The 22535-nt window shown below is 37.5% G+C and overlaps 1 protein-coding gene across 4 annotated transcripts in view; it reads right to left on the bottom strand.

The window, feature by feature from the left end:
• MINDY3 (MINDY lysine 48 deubiquitinase 3) overlaps positions 1-22535 on the bottom strand; it is a 352604-nt gene that overhangs the window by 34092 nt on the left and 295977 nt on the right. For 2 of the 4 annotated variants that reach the window (XM_036226889.1, XM_016134374.2), the window contains 4 exons: positions 20897-20970; positions 19967-20046; positions 11497-11612; positions 8011-8091 (listed from right to left, as the gene is read on the bottom strand). In XM_036226889.1, coding sequence (XP_036082782.1) covers positions 8011-8091; positions 11497-11612; positions 19967-20046; positions 20897-20970 — 351 coding nt within the window. The remainder of the gene's footprint in view (positions 1-8010; positions 8092-11496; positions 11613-19966; positions 20047-20896; positions 20971-22535) is intronic. The other 2 variants (XM_036226890.1, XM_016134375.2) reach the window with 1 other exon arrangement.

The raw sequence follows: 22535 nt of genomic DNA, 5'->3' as shown, positions 1-22535 counted from the left end.
CGTGTTCACAAACCCCAGATTTACTTAAGTGGACTGGATGACTAAACTGCATTAATATGTAGGAAAACTCTATTACAAAATGCTGAACTGTGAATTTCATTATATTTCAAGTCATATGACTTTTACTCAATTAGGGAATACGTATAGGTGACTTTTCTTTTTCCCCTTAAAATTGTGCTTATTTTTCTTAAACTGTACTCATGCTAAAGTAGAACTGTCTGATTTTTAAAAACCTAAAAAAAAAAAGTCTCTAACGCTTACTGGCAGGAGTCTTCCTAAGGTTACGCCACAGAGTAACACACAAAAGGCGCTCGCTCTGTAGAAAGAATCCTGTCTAGACTCCCAGTAACAGACACCACTGTGAGAAGTCAGCTCATGCAGGAACACTTAAATGTTCTGTTTCTCCTTCGCATTAAATTAGTTCCTTTATATATTTTGCATTTTAAAAGTAATGTGTTTTCATGTGTCCTTACCTGAAAGAAAAGCTGCTTTATCATGGGAAAGGTCAAAGGTGACACTCCACACACTTACAAAGAGTCCTTTTATAACCGTAAAAGAGAACAAAAAGGGATGTAAAACTCATCTCCCCAACTTCAAAAGGAAGTCTGAAATGGATTACCAAGGAAATTAGTCACTAATCTTCTGAAGCTGGAACTACACGCTACATAGGTAGGTTCCAACTATTTCCATATTAGACCAGCAGCTGTCACCCCACACTGAGATACAGTAAAAGCAAAAGTGGCAAATCTGTGTTGTCTGATCGTTTATACATATAATTCTAATACTAATAAAAAAATATCATGTTTTCTAATTTAAAGCCCTCGTCTTGAATTTGCATTGAAAATTAATTTCATAATTAGTTTCGATTTGAAAGGAAACTACAAGTGACCCAAATAATTTATTCTTAAAACCTAACTATAAAAAAAGACAAAAAAGCCAAAGCGAAAACAATTCAAAAAAGAAAAATCTTTAAAAATAGGTTCTAAATTCTTTCAGCATCTACTTCTCAAATGGTTCTCAAAACCATTTTTTTTTTATTTTAACCTATGTAGAAAGTTTGCAAATTTTCAACTAATGTTATCAAAAGCACGATGGACGGATCTCTATAGAGACTGCCCCTGCTCACAGGGCACGCTCCTGCGGTGCACAGGGCCGGAGGTTTTACTCCTCCGCAGCTCAGGTGACCGGCTTGGAAAATTTCCCACTCTACTCAACAGAAACTAAGTCCTCTTCTCTGAAGAGGTTCATTTATGTTCTGCCTTTCACCTCGCCCACATCCTCTTATTAAAGTTTCTGTGGGACCCCTGCTGCCTGATGCCTCTGGAGTCCCTCTAAGGTCCCCGCAGTTAGAGTCTGTGCAAGTCCACCTCCACAGCGAGCATAAAACTCCCATTACGCAGGATGACACGGCTGCCCTTCTTGCAGCCACATACGGTAAGATACGTCAGAGAGTACAACATCAGTTTTGTTGTTTCGCAGATGTTTAATAGGATAAAAAAAGATTACTCTGTCTACGTTGGATGGAGAAAAGGAAGATGATTTATAAAACATGGCAGATAGTTAAATTTAAAAACAAGTAGATGGTTACAGATGACTGATCTGAAGTTTTATAACCAGCTCATAAAATGTAATTAAATTTATTTTTACCACTGATTTTCAAATAAAACTAAATCGTGGAAAAAAATCTCTTCTAATCCTACAAAATGTGTTTGGTGATTCTCTTGAGTCAGGGAGAGCGTTCCAATAAAATTAAAATGTTAAAGTTCTGGGCACTGGATGTCCCAAATTTGGAGTGATAACTTTATGAAATAAATAGTTTGGCAGTCACATTTAAAATCATAAACTGAGACCTCATTAAAAAAATATATAATTACTTAGAGTTCTAAGAGGTAACTGTTCATCTCAGAGGAAAAATGAAAATAGGTAAGAAATTATCATATATTCTCGAACTGAACAGAAATCTTAAATATGGGAGTATATGTACTGTGACAATGCTTATTTAAAAATATTCCTCGAACTTGTTTTGATTCATCAGTCTGGAGAAAATCTGCGCCTGCCTGCATGTTTAAGCTCACTGGGCCGAAGGGCAAAGGCTGGTCCTCCTGGCTGACTCCACACAGGGATCCTGCCGACATCAACTGCTATTCCTTGATCTATAAAGCTTAGGGATCGACTGGCTCCTTAGGGTCGAAGACAGCCTAGCACTGTCAGACCACCTCTCTCCCCTTATCAAGTACCAACATGGTTATACCACAGTTTTGGGTGAGATAAATCTTCAGTCATGGAACATAAATGTTCAACAAAAATTCACTGATACCAACACTGCCCGGCTCTGTTCTAGGTGTTGGGAAACAGTGAGAGACGAAGCAGACAAAAATCCTGCCCTCGTAGCGCTTTCCTACTGAGACGCACAATACGCAAAACGAATGAGTGAAATACACAGTCTGTGCCTCTTGTCCGGAATATATTAGTAACTCTAACGACTCACTAACAAAAAGACAAACATTCAATTCAAAAACAGGCAAAGAACCTGAATAGATATTTCTCCAAAGAAGATACACATGGCCAACAGCACATAAAAAGGTGTTCAACGCCATCGATCATCAGGGAAATGCAAATTAAAAACACAATGACCACTTAACATGCACTAGGATGGTTATAATGATTTAATAAAAGTGTTGGCAAAGATGTGCAAAACTTGGAACCCTGTGCGCTGCAGGTGGGAATGCAAAATGCTGTACGGCTACTGTGGAAACAGGCAGGTGGCTCCCCAAAAAGTTTTACACACAAATGCCACATAACCTAGCAATTCCAATTTCACTTATATGCCCCGAAGGTCTGAACAGAGACTCAGCGAGTGCTTGTGGAGGGAGGCTCACAGCAGCACTGTTCACAACAGCCGAAGGTGCAAACAAATTGTGCCACATGCGTATGATGGGGTATCATTCAGCAGCAAAAGGGAATGAAGTGCAGACACGTGCTACGATGAAGACGAACCTCAAAAACATACTCGGTGAAAGAATCCAGACACAAAGGTCCCATATTTTACGACCTCATTGGTATGAAACATTCAGTGTGCTTAAATCCACAGAGATTAAAAGCCGCCAGGTGGTTGCTGGGGCCTAGGGAGAAGGAATGGAAGGTAACTTAATGGCCAGGAGCTGTTGCATGAGGGATGAGGGAGAGGTTCCGGATGAGACTGGGGTGGGGGAGGGGGAATGGGCTCGTACAAACCTGCCGTGAAATTGTTCGCTTAAAAATGGTTTCTTCTGTTATGTGAATTTTACCTCAACTAAAAAATATATATAGAGAGATGGAGAGAGTTAATGAAAAGAGGGAGGGGAAAGGGGTTGAAATTTTAGGTGGCTGGGAAAGGCCTCACTAAAGAGGTGATATCAGATACTGGGGGTTGGGGGAGGAAGGAAGGAATCTTTTATACAGACATCTGAGGAGATCGTTTTAAGCAAACGAGTGGCAGGTGCAAAGGGCCTACCTCTTTTTTGAGGCAGAGAAAAGGCCGATGTGGCCAAGAAAGATAGGAAGGGAGGAGGAGGAAATGAGATTAGCGAGGCAACAGGGACTCAGGCGAGGCGCGGGACAGCCTCGTGGGTTATTCCAAGGACCCTGGCTTTTACTCCTAGTGAAAGGGGACGGGACCCAATATCAGGTTTTGAGCAGTGGAGAACGTGAACTGACAGGGCCATTTTAGCTGCTGAAATGAGAAGATACTGCAGCCCCACAAGGGGCACCAGTGTAGTCGTCAGGAAGTCACTGCAACAGTCTAGGACAAAGATTTCTCTACTTTGTCTTCCAGTCCTTTCAGTAAGTTTTCAGTTTTCTTTTGTCTTTCGAATGTTCTTTTCTCATAGCCTCCAGGTTCATGGATATATTAACTTCTTTTCGGGTTTTTAAGTTTTCTTTTGATTCCTACACTGTCTTACACTGTCTCCATTCTTCTGAATTCCTTTCTACCTATTTGTTCTGACTTCTGTTTTTCATGTAAGCCTCCTCAAATGTCTGGTGATCCTTGGTGGTCTGCTAATACCTGAGAAACTAAAAAGCACTGTCTTTGCGGCCAGGGCTTGAAAACCTCACCATGGGGTTTATATGGCTGGACTGTGGCCAAACTGTAGTATCTCACTTTTTCCTTTTCACCTGGTAAGCTTGCCCAAAGAACACAAATCTTGGACCCATTCTACAATAGCAAAGCTACTGAGGTCTTTCTGAGGCTCTCAGATCTAATCAGTAAAAACACTCGCCTTTGCAGACCTCGCTAACTCTTATCTATCCAACCAAATCTATCACCGAGTCCTGTCAGATTAACTCAGGAATAAATCTCTCAAATTAATGCACTTCAGATCATCTCTATCAATAATGACCCCGTCCCAAATGATATTCTTCGCTTACCAGGAATACAATAAGTCTTGTTCACCCACTCCCTACGTTATCCTTCGATATGTCTGTTTTCCACATTAGCCACACTGATCTTTTCAGAATGCAAATGCAAATTCTGTTCCCTTCCTTACCATCTCCCTCAAAACTTTTCAAGGCGATTTTTAAGAAGTCTAGGGCTTTCATTGCTCTCAGTCACATGGCCTGCCTACTTTTACAGCCTCGTCTTGCACCTGGCTCCAAAATTCTTAGAGCCCCAGCTCTCTGTCGGTTTGTTCGTATCAGTCGGTCCTTCTGCAGTTTGCTCCGATTATTTCCCATGTAGGAAAGCAACAGACTTTTCTCTTCTCAGTTTAATTTGTTATCTCAGGGCTCATTTTAGACATGTGTTCTTCAAGGAAATGTTCCTAATCTTCCAAAACTAGAACAAATTCTTATAATTTATAGACCTGTGCTTTGTCAGCACTCACTGCAGTCATAATTTTATACATGTGATTCTTAGATTAATGCCTCCCCCACAGGAATGGACGTCTCCATAAGAATAGGAGGCTTATCTACTTTCGCTCACCACTGTGTTCATGGCACTTGGCATATGCGCTACTTCATGTCCAGTAAACATGTGACAAACAAATGTCCACATGAATGAAGACAGTTGCAACTATTATCCCCTCCAGTGTATAAGTCACCTGACAAAGTCTGTTGCTTTTTAAGGTATTTTACAATGTCACAATTACATATTGCCTTGAAAAGTGTAACCTCAAAACATGCATTTTTTTACTTAACCATAATCAGTACAAAGAAGTCAGCACACAGAATACATATCCGGAGAAACAAACATACCAGTTTTATAGAAAAAGACAACATTTACCTTAAGCGGCTGGAAGGAAAAAAATTGGTGTTTGTTTCAGGCCATGGAACATAAAAATGAACAAATCCACCAAGAAGAAATAAACCAAAACCCCAAATACGAAAAAATAAAAAACCGACAGCCAAAATTACCTGCTCGAATATAAAAATATCAAACAAAGACTAACCAAATAATAGCTTTTGTTGTAATGTAAAAAATTGCAAAATTTACAGTATTTTCTATTTGGCTAAGACCACATAAAACTGTATTTAAAAAATTAAAACACTAATGAATGTGATCAAGTACTGTCACTCTCATTTACCATGTATGTGATCTTCTGGCTTTATATTACTTTATTTCAAAGGGAAAAATTCTTGACCTGCAACTCTTTTGTACAGATATGTTCAAGCAATCCAAATCAACAGTCTAAAATACACAGAAAAGGAAGTACCCATGCTTTTAAGAAGATTCGGAATGAGTCACGAAAAAATATATTTAGAAGATATGTTATCGGAACCCAAGTGTGGAAAATCCGTGCAAAGGCCTTATTCAGTAAACTAGAGTCCCCTACACCATGTGCCAGTCTACATACCAGCTCCGGGGAATACAAAGTTAAGTATCAGAATAACAATTAGTATCACTTCAAGAGTTTTAAGAGAGTGATAAGGTACTTGATATATATGCTATAAGATTTATAACAGTTTAAGAACCTGAAGCTTACTGTAAAATTCTCTATAACAACTTTGTGTGTGTGTGCATTTTCTTATGGGGATTAGTAGTAGCTTCAGGGATGCAAACGAATGAAGGCAGATTGAAAAGCCTTGTCTGACACCCATGACATATGCTGAGTGTTTGGTCAGGCCTACAACTGATGTGACAAGAGTGTCTGTGTTTCTATGTACTTCATGTCTCTAATTCAACATTTCATTGCATGGGGTTAAAGTCTAGGGATAAGAAGACACACGAGAGCATCCCTCCCTGCTGACCATGGTACCTAACAAAAACGGTGTGGGAAGTTGGAACTATGTGTTTTGTGATAAATGCAACAGCACAATGGACCATGTTGTGCTATGGGAACAACAAAGAATATCAGGACAGGTAGGTACAAGTGTGTATCGCATAGGAAGATGGGCATCATTCACTCCTGTGACTCTATCAACATATCTAACAGTTAGACGCCTGAAAACTCAACGTCTGCCTATTTACATAGTTCTTTGTATTAACCTTCTGCGCAATCTCTTCTGTTTTGAAAAGGTGGCCGGAATTGTTTCTCAAATATCGATCATAAAATTTAAGCTTTAAAATATTTGTGTCTTATCTTTTACATTTGAAACTTAAAAAGTGTCATGGAATTTGTTAGTTATCCTAATGCTGAAGAATAGGTTTGGAGATAAAAAATAATATTTGCCTTAAAAATACATTTTTATATGCATATTTGAACTGATTTTCTTTTCTGGAAATTTGTAACATATGACCCCAAAATTACTCAAATGATAAAATCCTTACTCAGGAATTAAAAGTCATTCAATTTCTATACTTTGCATTATATTTTTTAACTTCTTCCTCTCTGTTTAGGAGGAAAATGATCAGCTAAAGCGTTCAGACTAAAAGTAACCTATCAGTAAGGCCTGTACTTACAGGGTTGTATTTTACAGCTTTCCCCGTTTAAGAAAAAGGTATGCATCTTGCTGTAAATTCACTAGATGGCCTTTTGCCAGCACAATAAAAGTAAATACAGCAATAAATAATGATGAAGATCCACAAAATTTAGTGTTGTCAGTTCAGTCTGTGCTACAATTTATACAATTCATACTTCTTACCGACATAAATAAACTTACATCATCGAATATAAGCTAAAAACAAAACACATGGAGTAACCAGGAAAGTGCATTAGAGCTAAGAAACCTCAAAAAAATATTATATATTTTCCCCCTTCAGGCCAACATCTAGCAACTCTTACCTAGGAATACCAGCTATGTTTAATAAATATCTATAGGATAATGAAAAAGACAATGATGATGACAATGACAACAGATAAGATTTACTGGGCATTTCAACTTGTAACAGGACTGCTGAATACTTTATATTTCAGCCTGACAATAATTCTAAGAACAAGGTACTATTTTTAATCCCATTTTAAAGATGAGGGAAAGAGGCTGAGTGAAGTTGGGAGGTGCCAAGGCTGGGACTCAAACGGGCGCTGTCTGACTCTAAAGCTCTGAACCACTCAACTGCAGAAAAAATTATAAAGGCTGGTGATTTAGAAAAGGTTGTGTCAGAATTTTAAAATAAACATCCAAATGCACTGATTTCAAGATTGTAACCACGTAAGAAATTGTAAGAAATATTTCATCTTAAAAAGCACTTGACTTCAATACCATCAAACTATTAGTAGCTTAAAATATTTTACTAGATGTTGTAACTTATTTTCTATCATGTGAAATTATCTTTTCTACAAAAGAGCAATCCAAAACTTTTAAATTCGATCATTTTTATAACACAAATGATTTCTTAAAAAAACCCACAAAACCCCAAAAGCTCTAAAGTCAGAAAAGGTAAAGAAATCAGAACTAAGTCATGACGGATTTTACTGAAATAATTCCAAAATTAGAACAGTATATCAATATGTTCTTTAGTATTAATATTTTAGATTTTGGAACAATCCACTTGTTAGTGGAAATACAATGAAGTTTGCACAAAGATCCAAACTAAATATTACTTGTTTGCCTAACGTTGTACTTAAAAAAAGAAAAATCCTGCTGTAAGCATACCTTGGCAAAAAATACGGTGAGGTGAGTTTCACTGCCAACAATCCAAATAGGGAATTTTGGAGATTTCAAGTAAGAACCAACCTAGAACAAATGTAGCAAAATAAACAAATGATGAATTTATATTGCCTGTTAAGATATTTGCCTATGAATATCTGAAACATTACTAAAGAGCCCAATTCATGTTTAAATGGAATAACATATTGTGCAGAATGCCTTACCATAAAGGCCAGATGCTGAATACACAAATGAAGGTTATAAACACTAGCGGGGCTAAGCTTATGTTGCGCCTTTACATTAGAACTATAATGATGCAGAATTAACATAGCTAGACATAATTAGTTTAGCCCAAAGAAACATACTCAGGGTTTTACTAAAGTTCCTATAGAAGGGACGCTTCTAGAATTTCAGTGTGGTACTTCAAAGCCTAAAACTATAAATTCGATAATAATTACTTCACTAGGAAAATAATTATAAATTAACAAATGTGTAGATTTACAAATAAGGGAACAAGCTTTAAGAACATCGTGTCTTCAGATAACCTAGGGCAACATAATAATCTCTTTTAACTCTTCATGGCAGAAAGTTAAAAGTTTTACAATATGAAATTTCTTTAAAACGTATAAAAAGTTACATATTTAATCTCTAAAAACTACAATACCAAACATTTGAAAGTATCATTTTGTATGTGTGTGACTAAGAAAAAGAAAGCTTAAAACTCAACAAACAAAAAATAGACTTGTGAAATCCAATCATGGTCACGTCAATCAATTCCACACTCTAATGAAGACAAAGATTTGGACTGAAAAACAACTAAGTTCACTAATGAATTTGCTGGAGTTTCTTTTCTCACAGACTCCCAAAGACAGGAGGCTCCCAGTGGCTACTTGCAGCAGTCAGGGCGGCTGCTCTCCCTGACTCAGCCAGTGGCCAGCAGCCTGACATGTCGCCAGGGCCCCTGGGGTGTATTCTTGTCACTACAGGGGGGCGTGGGAGATAGGTACTCTTCTGTATTCACGCACAGAAAAACTAGCATCCTTGTCCTATAACGTGAGGGGTGAGAGGATGTGTTACTGGTAATGGTCAAACCGGGAGAGAAGGAAGGGTGGCTGGGGACAACAGAGAGTAACAGCAAAATGACAAAGAAAGAAGAAAAGCTCTGGTTCAGAGTAGAAGGCATTTTAGAGGCGTGGAGTGCACGCACGTCCTTCGACTTTACATGAGGAAACTGGAGCCTCGTCGGAATGCACACAGCCGACTGGTATGAGCTGGAATTAAAACTCAGATTCTCTGACTCCTAATGTGGTGGCTTTCCATGACATCATGCTGCCTCTTGTGAAAAGTTTAGATGTCTAATTTCTTTTTTAGAAAGTGTGTGTGTACACTTAATCAAGGGGAAGTGAAAAATGTGAATAAGATCGTATACAGTAGGATCGAAGGGTAAATAAATGCTGCACTCATGAAAGGTTTTATAATAATAAAAATAAATCGAGAGTGCATAAACAATGCAACCACTTTGGAAAACAGTTTGACAGTTCCTCAAAAAGTTAAGGATGTAATTACCATATGGCCAAGCAATTTCATTCCTGAGTATACAGCCAAAAGAAATGAAAACATGTTCACAAAAACTTACATATGAATGTTCATAGCAGTTTTATTCATAATAGTCAAAAAGTCGAAATGACCTAAATATCCATCAACTGACAAACAGATAAACAAAATTGATATCTCGTAGAACAGAATATTATTTGGTCATAAAAAGTGAAGTATTCCTCCATATTTTGTTAAGTAAACAAAAAGATCGTTACTGAGCGATTGTTTGTATGAAATAATAGTGAAAAGGGTCAAAGAGGGGTGGTCCAAGAAAGGGTGTCTGAGCGCTGTTTGATGGCGGCCCTGAAGGGGCGGGGGCTGACCCAGGCAGAAATGATAGCATGAAGGCTGATCAGGCAGGAAAGGGCTTGGCGCGGTTATGACACGCACGGGCGGCCAGCAAGGCTGGAGCAGCGGCAGAAACGGCAGTGCCGCCCCGCAAGGCCAGAGCGGATCATCGGGCCCTCACAGGCTAAGCAGTGAAAACTTCAAAGTATATCGTCTCCACACCCCATCCTCCTGCAGCGCACACGCGCACTTTTAAAAACACAGCTTTACTGAAATATCGCTCAAAAGTAAAAACTGTACATATTTAAGGTATACAATTTGATGTTTTGATATATGTATTTACTGTGTAAAAATCAGCACGATCAAGCTAATGAACATACTCATCACCTCTAGAGAGTTAACATGTTTTTTTGCGTGTGCGCACACACTTTTAGGAACTATGAATGCTTTCAGGTGTGTGTGCCAGGCGAAGGGGGTGCAGTGGGACTCCTGTTCGCTGGACTGCCTGAGAATAGCCTTCGCTGGGGTCATGAAGTCAATGACAGGAAAGAGCTGCTGCTGTTTACACTTATGATCACTGCTAGCCAACACGGGCAGGATGAAGCCTATCACACCCACATCACCCCTGTCCAAGCGCTGTCACAGAAAAGGAGCGCCGTCCGGTTAATTAAAAGGAAAAAAGAACAGAAAGAAAGTAAAGAAAAAGGAAGGAAGGAAGGAAGGGAGGGAGGGTGGGAGGGAGGAAGGAAGAATGGAAGGAAAAAGGAAGAATAGAAGGAAGGAAAGAAAAGAAAAAGAAGGAAAGAGGAAGAAAGGGAGAAGGGGCTGGAAGGAGGAAGGAGGCGAGATGCTGTTATTGTTACTAAAAATAATCGCCACCCACAGAACCCCTGTCATGGAACCACCATTCTAAAATGGAAAAGAAAATTAGCTCTTCTTTCTGTCTCCAAAATGAGGACATTTTAAGTGCAAGTCATTAATGATTTAAATGCCATTTAAAACCGCTTAGGATATCTAATAGTTATTTCAGATTGTACAGGAAAGTAGTGAAATATATATCAATAAATGAGTTTCATGGTAAGTCCTAAACTCAGCACATGTGTTAAAGAGTTTAATGCTATGAAATGCTTGGTTTTTTTTTTTAACTGTGAAATCTTTTTTAAAATGAATAGACAAGTTAGAATTTCAGGCATTTAAGCAGATTCTTTTTCTTTGCCTGATGAAGTATTACCAATTGTTTCAGTAAAGCATACTGTTATCTGGTGAGGAAGAAATGGTATTCTTTTCCCTCACTTTACTAAAAATATATTTATATTCAATAATAGATGTCTCTCTTTATAAATATTTCATACTGGGTCTGCCCCCACCTTCAAAAATGAGCAAATCTCAAAAATAGGAAACTCGACACGATCAGTCGGCTTAACTCTGCCCTGACAGAGGCCTGCCAGTTCAGGACGGGAGCTGGGGCAGGATGTGAGGAGAGGACGTGGCAATGGCGGTATGTTGTCACTATGTTGTCACTACACTGTGTTGTCACAGGATAAAACACCATCCACAGCAGTGGGCAAGTGCCTCAAAACCATTCAAAGGACTTCAGAACCGACTTACCTTGCAGTATCTTAAAGCTTCCATTAGCGTCAAGAATCCCACAGCTGCTTGCTCGTGTATACCAAGAAGTTCTGCAAAAAAAAAAAAGGGCCAGCATTGCATCGGCATCCGTAAATCTGGAAAGGACTTATATGTCAGTATATATGTAGACTTATATATATATTCTTCACCAAAACTTTTACTTCTACCCAAAACTATCCTTTAAAACCTAGCACATGGTTAGTCAGAGTCCAAATGAAGCCATCATTCTAGTACTGCTCATTATGAAACAGCATTAGATCAGGCTTGTGGTGGGTGATGTGATACTTCGAATGGACATACAATGTATTCATGAAACTTTATATTGGGTGTTAACTTTTTTAATGGAGGCATTTTTGCCCCTGAAACCGAGGCATTATTGGCAAAAAGAAGAAAGAGATACTTAATCATCTCCATGTAAAATAACTAACTTCAACTGACTTCGATTTAGAAACGAAAAGGATATGTTAATCAAAATCTGTAAAATTTATCACTGGGTAGCAGTGAACCTACTCGCACAATGTTTAAAGCATGGACAGTTGATGCCATCCTTCTCTCCTACAAATAAATTTTGCAGTGTGAAAATAAAGATGAACAGAACATGGCATGCATCTTACAAATGCTAACAGTTTATCAAGGGAGACAGAGGAAAAAAGTCCGTGTTCTCTGTTTACACACAACAATCTTAGAGTGGTCAAAGGACATCTGCTGTGTTAGGGGTCACATACAGAACTGGCAATGTTTGAGATGAATCTTCAAGTACGTGTAGGAATTTTCCAGACCAAGAAGAGGGTAAGAAAAAATTCAAGGCAGAAGAAACAGCAGAGACATGAAAAATCAATGTATTTAAAGGGTGAAGAAATTGTCAAAGCCTCTGGAAAGGTTTCTGAACTGGGGAATCTGATAAATGGCGAGTAAAAGAAAGAATAAAGGAGGAGGAGATTCTGGAGCGGTATGATGGGAGAACATGAGTTTGGTTTCACGTAAGCTGGGACTGAGGCATCTTCTACGTAGAGATGGATACACGACAGGCAGCAAGGCTCAGGAACGCAGGGAAGAGGAATCAGGGCTGGATACAGAGTGCTGGGAACTGTGAGCACAGAGAAGAGGTGACGTCATGGATGTGGATCAGAAAGCAGCAGCTCAGAGAATGAAGACAAAGTCTTCACAGACAGTGGCTTTCAGGCTCATGCACATGAAATAGAACTGTAACAGTAATTTGGGTCCGCATGTATTTCTAAAAAGCATTTTTTTTTTTTCTGGTTAAAAATTAGGTCCACAAAAAGACCACATATTATAGGATTCCATTTTTATGAAATGTCCAGAATAGGTAAATCTATAGAATGAACGTAGATTAGGACTGTAGATTATGTCCACTGTAAACATAATACACATATAACTTTGCATCCTTTTTTCCATCAGGTATTCTTTTGTCCTTTTTTCTTGTTAATATAATAATATCAACTCGTAGTCATTTTTATTGTAAATATTTTACTATGTATCCTTAAGTACAACTCCAGACGGTATAACCCAAAAACTGGTAGTTTAACCTTTTGGATTTGTAAATTCAAAATTAATACAAGGCACGTATACACACAGTGTGTATTCACTAGCTTCTCACAGGCACAGAGAAAGTATAGCAGTAGTTCTCAAACTGTGGTTTTGGATTCTTAGCGGTGCACAAGACTCGGAGAGACTATATGAATTAAAATGATTTTCATAAAAAGTCATAAATTGAGTCTTATCTCATGAGTATAGAGTGAAATTTTTAAGAGGCTAAATGATATATTCCAACAGACTGTGTCTATAAACAAATATGAAAGTCCGGCTGACTACTAATAACCTACACATTAAAGGGATTCAAAATATTTAAAACAAACTCACTCTTCTTACTAAGTTTTTGTTTTCTTTTGGAAAGAAGTTGCTTTTTATTAAAATATTTATATTAACAAGTATCGGGTGTATTATCCTAAATTAATTAATCTTTTAAAAATTTCAGTCTTAATTTCTAATAAGAAAACACTGGTCATTATTTGCTTATACCAGCTGTAAGCGAAAGCTCTTTAAGATGCTCGATAATTTTTAAGAGTAAAAGGTATGAGAATCACTGGATTATATAGCATACAAGGAACACGGGTGTGTGTGTGTGGGTGAACAGCCCACATAGGTAGAAACGGCACTCAATAGCCTTGCAAATTTCTCCTCCTTTCCTTCTGAAATGTAATTAAGCAGTACTAAAAAGAACACGTTAGAAACATTTTCTAACTTAAATTTCTAAAAGCAGTTACCACCACCTAGTGTTAAAATTAGATACTACATCAGCTTTTTCCTTGGAATTTTAAAGGAAGGTCTAGAATAGTATATTTACGATGATATCGTCTTACTAGATACAGTAAACTTGCTGCTTAGGTGAGCAATTATTCATATGAGATCAGTAATCACATGTTTCAGCATGTAATTTGGATGGTACATTTCAAAAAAATGTGAGTCCTAGTTCCTTAAACAGTACATACTTTAAATCTTTATCTCCTTTTGACAGCAAAAATACATCAAGAATATTACTGTACAGTTATAAAAAGAGATAATATTCTCACATATTACAACTTATAGAATTTAGTTATATGAGACTTTTCTCAATAAGTCTCAAAGAGGTTTCACATTTGCAGAAAATTCTAATAATTATGTCACTATGTTTTAGAATTTTCTAACTTCATTTTCTTAGCCTAGTACTTAAGATTAATCATGCTTGGTCCCTATCAACCCTTGTTAGCTTCAGTCAATGAGACCACACAGACAGACAGACAGACAGACAGACAGACACACACACACACACACACACACACACACACACACACTTTCATATTCCTGAGTTCGCTTTTTTATATTCTTCCCCACTCTCAACTCTCACTTCTCGCCGCTGTCACATGGTGTCTACAGAACTTCCTCTTGGGTCTTTCAAATTTGATGCTGACTTGGAATCAGAGAGCTGCACTCGATGTATTTAACAAACACACCCTGACCATCAAGTATTGAAAAGAACAACGTTAAGCACAGTGCAAGAATATGAAGGCGAAAACAAGACCCTCTTTGCAAACCATGTATCTGATAAGGGGTTATTATCCAAACTGTATAAGGAACTCCTACAACTCATTGCTAACAAACAACCCAATTAAAAACTCGGCAAAGAATTTAGTCACTTCTCCAAAAAATACACAGAAACGGCCACCAGTATACGAAAAGAGGCTCAATATCACTATCACCAGACACAAATAAAAACCACAATATTACCTCGCACTTGTTATTATCAAAAAAATAATGGCGCAGATGCAGAAATTGAAACTCTTGTGCACTGCCGGTGGGATGTAAAATGGTGCAGCTGCCACAGAAGAGAGTATGGAGGGTCCTCAACAAATTCAAAAGAGAATTACCAGGTGATCCAGCAATTCCACTTGGAGAATTGAAATCAGGATCTCAAAGAGCTATCTGCATGCCCATGCTCACTGCAGCACTATTCACAGGAGCCAAGATGTCAAAAGAACCTAAATGTCCAATAATGAATGAATGGATTAAGAAATTGTGGTACACACAAGGGACGGAATATTATTCTGGCTTAAAAAAGAAGGAAATCCTATAATATGCAGTAACACGGATGAACCTTGAGGACATTATGCTAAGGGAAATACGTCAGGCACAGAAAGAGAAATACTCACGATTCCACTCACATGGAGTGTCTAAAATACACTCCCCGAAGCAGAGGGGAGTGGTGGCTGCCAGGAGCTGCGAGGAGGGAACGGGGAGCTGCTATTCAACAGACTCAGAGTTCCAGTTATGTAGGACTAATAAATTCTAGAGATTAGCTATATGACGTCTTATATGGAGTTATACTATATCTTAACTTAAAAATTCGTTACCACGGTAGACCTTATGTTGAATATCCTTACTACAATTAAAAATCCTCCCCTCCCCTGACCCCCAAATAAAAACAATAGGTTACAATGTAGAATGTGGTGCTCAGTGGTAAGAAAGAGCCCTTTGAGCTGTGAGAATCAGGAAGCTCTCCTAGGAAGGGACAGTGCATGACGTGGGCACTGACGGACTGGGCAGACAGATGGGAGGGGTTTAGGTCCTTAGACTCAAGGAACAGTAGGAACAAAGAAAGTGGTATAATTCTGTTTAAGCATAGGTACGTGATGACTGAAAATTTGAGCTGAGATGAAATTACGTAGGGTCCTTGAGTAATGAAAGAATCTGTACTTGAAAAAAATGAAATAAACACTTTAAGAATATTAGAATAGCTAAAATAAAAAGTAATAAAATACTAAGAAAAGCTTGGTTATCTCACTTATAGGTAAAGGTACAAGCAATCTGAGCCTTGACTTTTATGAAATCTATTTCTGAAAGTGAGGAACTCCCTAAACCCACTTAATGATTGGTTGCTGATTCCTAAGAAGTCAGGTTGCTAGAGAGTCGGCACCTAGCAAGGGATGCCAGATTTAGCACGTAAAAGCACAAGACGCCCAATTCAACTGAAATTTCAGATAAAACTATATTTTCAGTATTTAAGTACACTCCAAATACTATATGAAATATACTGATATTCAAAATTATTCAGTTTATCTGAAATTCAAATTTAACTCGGAGTTCTATATATTTTATCTGGCAACTTAGTTCTAGCTAATTACGTGTATTTTTACAAGTAATAAAATTTCAGAAAATAAGCACTTCTAATCTTCTCTCACATAAATTCTGATAAACCAAATACTTCTCTGGGCTTCTGATTTATAAGCACTGACAATTTCAATCATAGAAAATCAAAACAAAATAAAAACAATCATCAAATGAACATAGAAAATGAAGCATGTATCACATACACAAACAGAGAGTATACAAATACTGAGGCATTCCTTTAAAACAGGAAGAGACCATGGGGGAAAGTGATCTGCAGGAAAAAAAAACAAAGAAAAGCTCAGCTTAAAATTCCTGTGGTAGTATAAAATAAAGACAGATGATATAAAGACAGAGCCTAGGCAAGGAGCTTGGATTTTAAGTACATGGGAAAGCCAGCTAGTGAGTAGATTTAAGAGAGAATCATGGTCTGATTTAGTTTTAAAAATATGACGGCAGGTACTGTGGAGGACGGGGGAGGAGGGAGAGGTGTGGGGGGGTGGGCAAGAAGGAAATCAGGTGATTAGTTCCACTGCGGTTTTATTTATAGTCTATCGCAGAAGCAACAGATAGTGGTTCTAACAGTTAAGGCAGAAAAAAGCCCATGGTTTCAGGAACTATTTCATTATATGATCAACGATATATAATTTCATTAAAAGGAAAAAAAAAATAATCTAGATGTAAAGGCTTCATCTTGGAAAGATGTCACGTCTTTAAAACAATCTATAAATTTAATTAACCTCAATCAAAATCCTAAGAGATTTCTTATAGCTAAAACGTAAAAAGCTGAAAAACAGTTCAGTTGAAATAGATAATGTAGAAATGACTTGACAATTTTGAAAAAGTACAGTTTAGGAAACGTGCTAATAAATATCAAAGTATATTATAAAACGATACGGCAGTGTTGTTTTGATATAAGAACTCACAAAGAGATTAGTGGAATAGAAGAGTCCAAAAAATGACTCACAAATCGGTAAAATTTATTTGATAAAGTAGACGCGTCATATCTGTGAAGAACTGACTGGAGTCAGTATACTATGTAATTCTTTGGGAAAAAGTAATAAAGAGCTATACATCAAAAGATGCCACTGGAAAAGCTGAGAGACCGAATAGAATGAGGGAAAATATCTGCAACACAGATTTAACACATGAAGAACTGAGAGAATTTCTAAAGAGCTCCTAGAAACTGTGACTCAAAGAAAAGAACACCTGAGCCGAAAATGCCAGAATGACAGAGAGAAGCCATTTCCAGAAGAAACACTAAAAGGTGACACACACACATGACGATCAGGTGCAGGCTCACCAGGATTCAGAGAACGTGAATTAAGATAGGCTGCCGCGCGTCCATAGTTTAGCAAAATATTAAAGCCAGATAGTTCTAAGGGCTGGCCGGAAGGCAGAAAAACAGAACTCTCCTAGACTGTTGGAAGGATACATTTATACTCTTCCAGTTGGTAGATTTTAGAAGGTAATATGGCATTATCTGTCAGGGCTTATCGGGCATTCCTCCAAAGCTTAAACGCAGTCACCGTATGACTCGGGATTTCTACTCCTACGTAGACACCAAAGAAAAATGAAAACAAATATCCTCACAAAAATTTGTACATAAATGTTCGTAACCCCATTACTCATGATGGCCAGGTAGAAAGCAGCCAAATGGCCATCAATTGATGAATAAATGTGGTTTACACCATACAATGGAATATTCATCAATAAGAAGAGTGAAGTGTTGCTACATGCTAAAACTTGGATGAACCTTGAAAACATTATGCTAAGTGAAAGAAGCCAGTCACAGGAGACCAGATATTCTATGATTCTATTCATAAGAAAAGTCCAGAATACGCAAATCGATAGAGACAAAAAGTAGATTAACAGTTGTTAGGGGATGAGGGGAGGAGAGGATGGGGAGCGACAGCTGATGGGGAGCGACAGCTAACGGGCACAAAGGCCCTTTGCTCCTGCCCATTAAGGGAGGACACAAGAAATACAAAGTAATTATTTCAAAGTCATCGCTTGCTTTTGATATTTAAACTACTTCTTAAACAAATCCATAGCAAGACAAAAGCTTTGAAAACTAAGATTTCAAGAAACGGAAAAAGATGAGTTTGTATATATCAAGAACCAAAACCTAGATAAATTGACTCGTATCTGTAAAGTTAGTACAGAGCAAGAAAAAAGCCTATGGGAGACTGGGTAAGGAAAAGCCCAAGGAGAGAGAAAGAATATTCTGGTTCTGGAAGCAGATGAGGCCTGGGAGCCTCTGCAGTGTGGAGAAAGGAGGACCGTGATGACTAGTACCAGAGCAGAACAACACATGGCAGTCCAGGGGGAAAGAAGACGAGAGCCGCAGCGCACAGCAACAGCGGAGACAGAGGCCGAGTGGCTGAGACGCCTCTACCAATGTCCAGATATCCCTTCCCTAATCTTCTCAGGTGATATAAGACTCCCCGGGGCCCAGAGAGCATCGGGGGAAGGACAAAGAGGAGGTGTGCGGAAGCCTTCAGGGTGAGTGGCGGGGGAACCCTGGATATGACTCAAGAGACACTGACAACTTGAACTGGCAGGAGGAAACGCCTTCAGCTATCGGCGAGAATAAGGGCTCAGGAAGACAACAGGCTCAGTTACAGAAAATCGGGCAAGACAACGTGTATTTTTTTTGCTTAAATTTTGACTCTTACCAGAAACTAGCAAAAATAGGTTCTCATTGTAAGCTCATCAAGAAGTGAATGATTTCCATATATTATCGAATGCAAGGAGGAAGGGCAGTTCTCAAACTTCATAAACAGTAAAGTGAAAGTGCTTTTTAATTCTGAAATTATAAAACTTTAAACCGATTTCCCTCCTTAATGTTTTATTCTTTTATGTTTTTGTTAATTAACTATATATTTCTAAAATTTGAGAAAAATTCAAATTTAAGATCAAGACTCACTTGTTTAAATTAGAGCAAACATCTGTAGCTATTATTTTCTCAATCATATTTCTTCTGTCATTTGGTGACAGGTTTATCTAATTATAGAAAAAATAGATGTCCCTGTGAACTAGAGGGACTATGGTTTCCTGTCCTACGCTATATACTTCAGTGAGAGGTATACACGAGTTGCTCGATATAAGTTGAATGACTGAAGACATGTATTTAGACTGACTCATTAATAGGCTGAAGGGCACTGTACTCGGAGCTACCTATCAGCTCTCCTTCGCTGGGCGGAGTGGCCAAAGGTGTTTCACTTCGATGTCCCTAGCAACACATGAAGCTATATGGAAGAAACAATTAGGACCAGAAATGGAGGTGGGAGATGGTTTAAAATACTCGGATAACGCTAAATTTGCCCAGCATCTTGGAAGGAAATTATGCACCCTGAAGTAATACAGAACAAACCACTAGATTCTGAAAGCAAGTATTTCAACTCACTATACTTACAATTCTCCTCAATTTTAAACCAAATGTAGTAGTGCTCCAGACTTACAGATACCATTGCATAAATATATAATAAGGTTATATATTAAGAGATCTATCTTTTACTTTTTCTAGAGAAGAGAGTTCTCCAATCCCAATTTTATACTAGAGAAAACTAAAGGCTTGAGAAGTTAAGTAACTGGGAATGTGGGCCGATGCTTGCCTCCAAAGTCCATGCTCTTCATGATACAGCGTCCTGAAAATTGTGAAGGATCCTTCTGTTGTATAATACTTATCTTAACCTCTAAGTAATGCAGAGCCATTAAAAACAGATAATCTACCGTAGTCTAGTGAAATATTAATCATAAAAGATAAGCACACAAATATACTTACTCATTCCTGAGCATTCTCTATCGCCGTCCCACACGTTAGAAACAGCATGTCCCGTCAACAGGAGGTTAATTAAACTTTGGCTGTTAATAAAAATTAAAAAGTAGTTAAAATATGAAAAAACAACTTTAAAATAAAATGAGCCCTATCGTAATGCATAAAGTAATGACTTTTACATTAAATTATGTTGTTTAAGAAGCAAAATTAGGAAAAACCTTACCGCTTTATTTTATACACTCAACTGAATGACAGCCTTGCTAAATGTATCGCTAAATGAATCACCACATGGTATTTATTGTTCTATATATGCACATTGATTTAATAACTTTATCCAAGTACTGTATAAATGAAAAAAAATGATACTGAGAATGATAATATTTATAATCTTTAAAAACACATACTGTTATTTTGTATTTGAGAGAACATATGTGAATTTTAACATCTGAGGCAGAAAGTCTTAAAGAGAAGTACCTATTTTTTAGAATTAACAATCACTGTTTTATTGATTTTAATAGAAATAGCTACAAAAACGCTTAAGAGGGAGGCTAGTCTCAGAAAAATAAGAAAACAATTTTTTTCTCCCAAGCAGAAAGCATGTATAAATAGGTAAGAAAATACTTATTTCTAAGTCAAAATGAATAAATTTTAGCCATTAAAAAGTTTCATAAATGAAACATCGAGCAGAAATTGTTACAATACCCCTGGTGCCATTTTAAAACAAAATATTTGCTACAAAAATGCAAGGCAGACATGAACCTAAAGTGGCAATTAACATTTCACACATAAGGCGAGCAGTGCATAGGCACGTGGCTGCTTAAATTCACACTTCATGCTGTCAACGCTGACAAGAAAAATCATCGGACTTGGTAGTATTTTATTCTAAGTCCTTAAAATTAAATCCATAAGAGGAGATAATAGGTTTTAGTTAATTACCTGCCATGTCCATATACGGGGTCTATCAAAGGTTCAGTTGAATCTTCAATTTCATTTTTTATGTTTTCGATGCCCTAAAGGGATAAAAAAAAAAGGCTTATTTTACAATCTGAAAATGAATTACAGTAGTTTAAACACTGACAAGTTCATTCTATAAATTACTAAAACGCAAGTATTTAAGTAATTTTTCTCCCAAAGAATTGCCCAATTTGAATTAGGGGTACATTTGAGATGACAATGCAAAAAAGTAGTTTATCCCAGAATATTCTTTTATTTTCTTTTGTGGGCTCTATATAAAGAATACAGGTAATAGATCTAATGTTGGGGAAAGGGGTACAGAGAGTGTTTAAGTTTCAAAGAGGAGGAAGGAGAAAATTATTTATTCTAAAAGTTAATATTCATTTAATTTTAGGCTAAATTAAGTTCAAAACTAACATACCTGCAATGATATGATTTATTTTCTTAGGTCATGTAAAAAGCTTATTTGTATTAAATATATACATATGCATGAGTGCTGATAGGTACAAATTTAAATATGCAGTAAACTTAAATTGGTTATACCGATATATAAGAAAATGGAAGGTTTGCTTTTGATTACATGTTCTCACAAATATGGGTAATTCAAATGTGTACTGACAAAAATATAAATTCGGAGGGCAGGAAGCTTCTTATGTTTTTTGAAAACCAACTTTCTGATATTTTTAATCTCTGAAAAGGGCACCCAAATGCCAAAAAGTCTAGATACTGGATAACTGAAGAAGACGGAGGCGTTTTAACTCTATCAACTTCAGAACGACAAAAGATAACCTGCCATTCACTGTGCTGCTCATCTAACCAGATTATAGGCCATTTCTAAGGATTAAAGAGAATATTGAGCAATGACCAAAATATTCAGCGATTGTGTAAATACATGTAGGAGGACACAAGTGTAAGATCCTGTACTTGCCTTCCTTGGAAACAACAATACAAAGTAGGCTATAATAAAGGCAAAATGAATAACATGAACAAGCGTCATAACCGTTGGGGAGGGAGGGGAAATCAAGTCAAAGACCAGCTCAAGGAAGAACTAGACATGATGGTTTACTGGCTGTAAAGGACAAGAGAAAGAGGAAGTATCAAAAGCCTCGAGTATAGAAAACTTGCAGACTACTGAAGAGTCAAGGTGAACTCATAAGAAACCAGTCATCTTGGATCCCTCCGCCACTGGTATTCACCACTTCAAACCAAACACCAAGCAGCTCTGGTTCTTTCTCTTAAACATCCTCCTAAATGTTTGTAAATTGCAAAATTTAAAACATGCGTCTAAATGTGCTCCCTTTATTTTCCATTTCCATGGTCAGTGCTCTAGCTTAGGTTCACCTATTTCAATGACTGCTTTTCTAGGCTTCCCAAACTCTAGACTTATCATTCACATACCAACTCCCTCCAGTACAATGCTCATCTCAACTTAAGGAATCTTTTATTAACAAGATCTTGTTGCTCCTTTGTTGAAAATGTTGTTTTGTTCTAATTTTGGCCATATGAAATCTATTTTTGCATAATATACAAGGAAGGACCTTTATAGTCTAAACCTTGTTTATATAATTCTGGTCTCGTCTTCCACAATTGCCTTTCTGGAGCGTTACGCTGCAGTAATACA

Source organism: Rousettus aegyptiacus, unplaced genomic scaffold (assembly GCF_014176215.1).
Source record: "Rousettus aegyptiacus isolate mRouAeg1 unplaced genomic scaffold, mRouAeg1.p scaffold_m13_p_10, whole genome shotgun sequence".
Taxonomy (NCBI): domain Eukaryota; kingdom Metazoa; phylum Chordata; class Mammalia; order Chiroptera; family Pteropodidae; genus Rousettus; species Rousettus aegyptiacus.
Note: the sequence above shows the minus strand (reverse complement) of the source record. Positions and strands in the feature narration are given on the sequence as shown.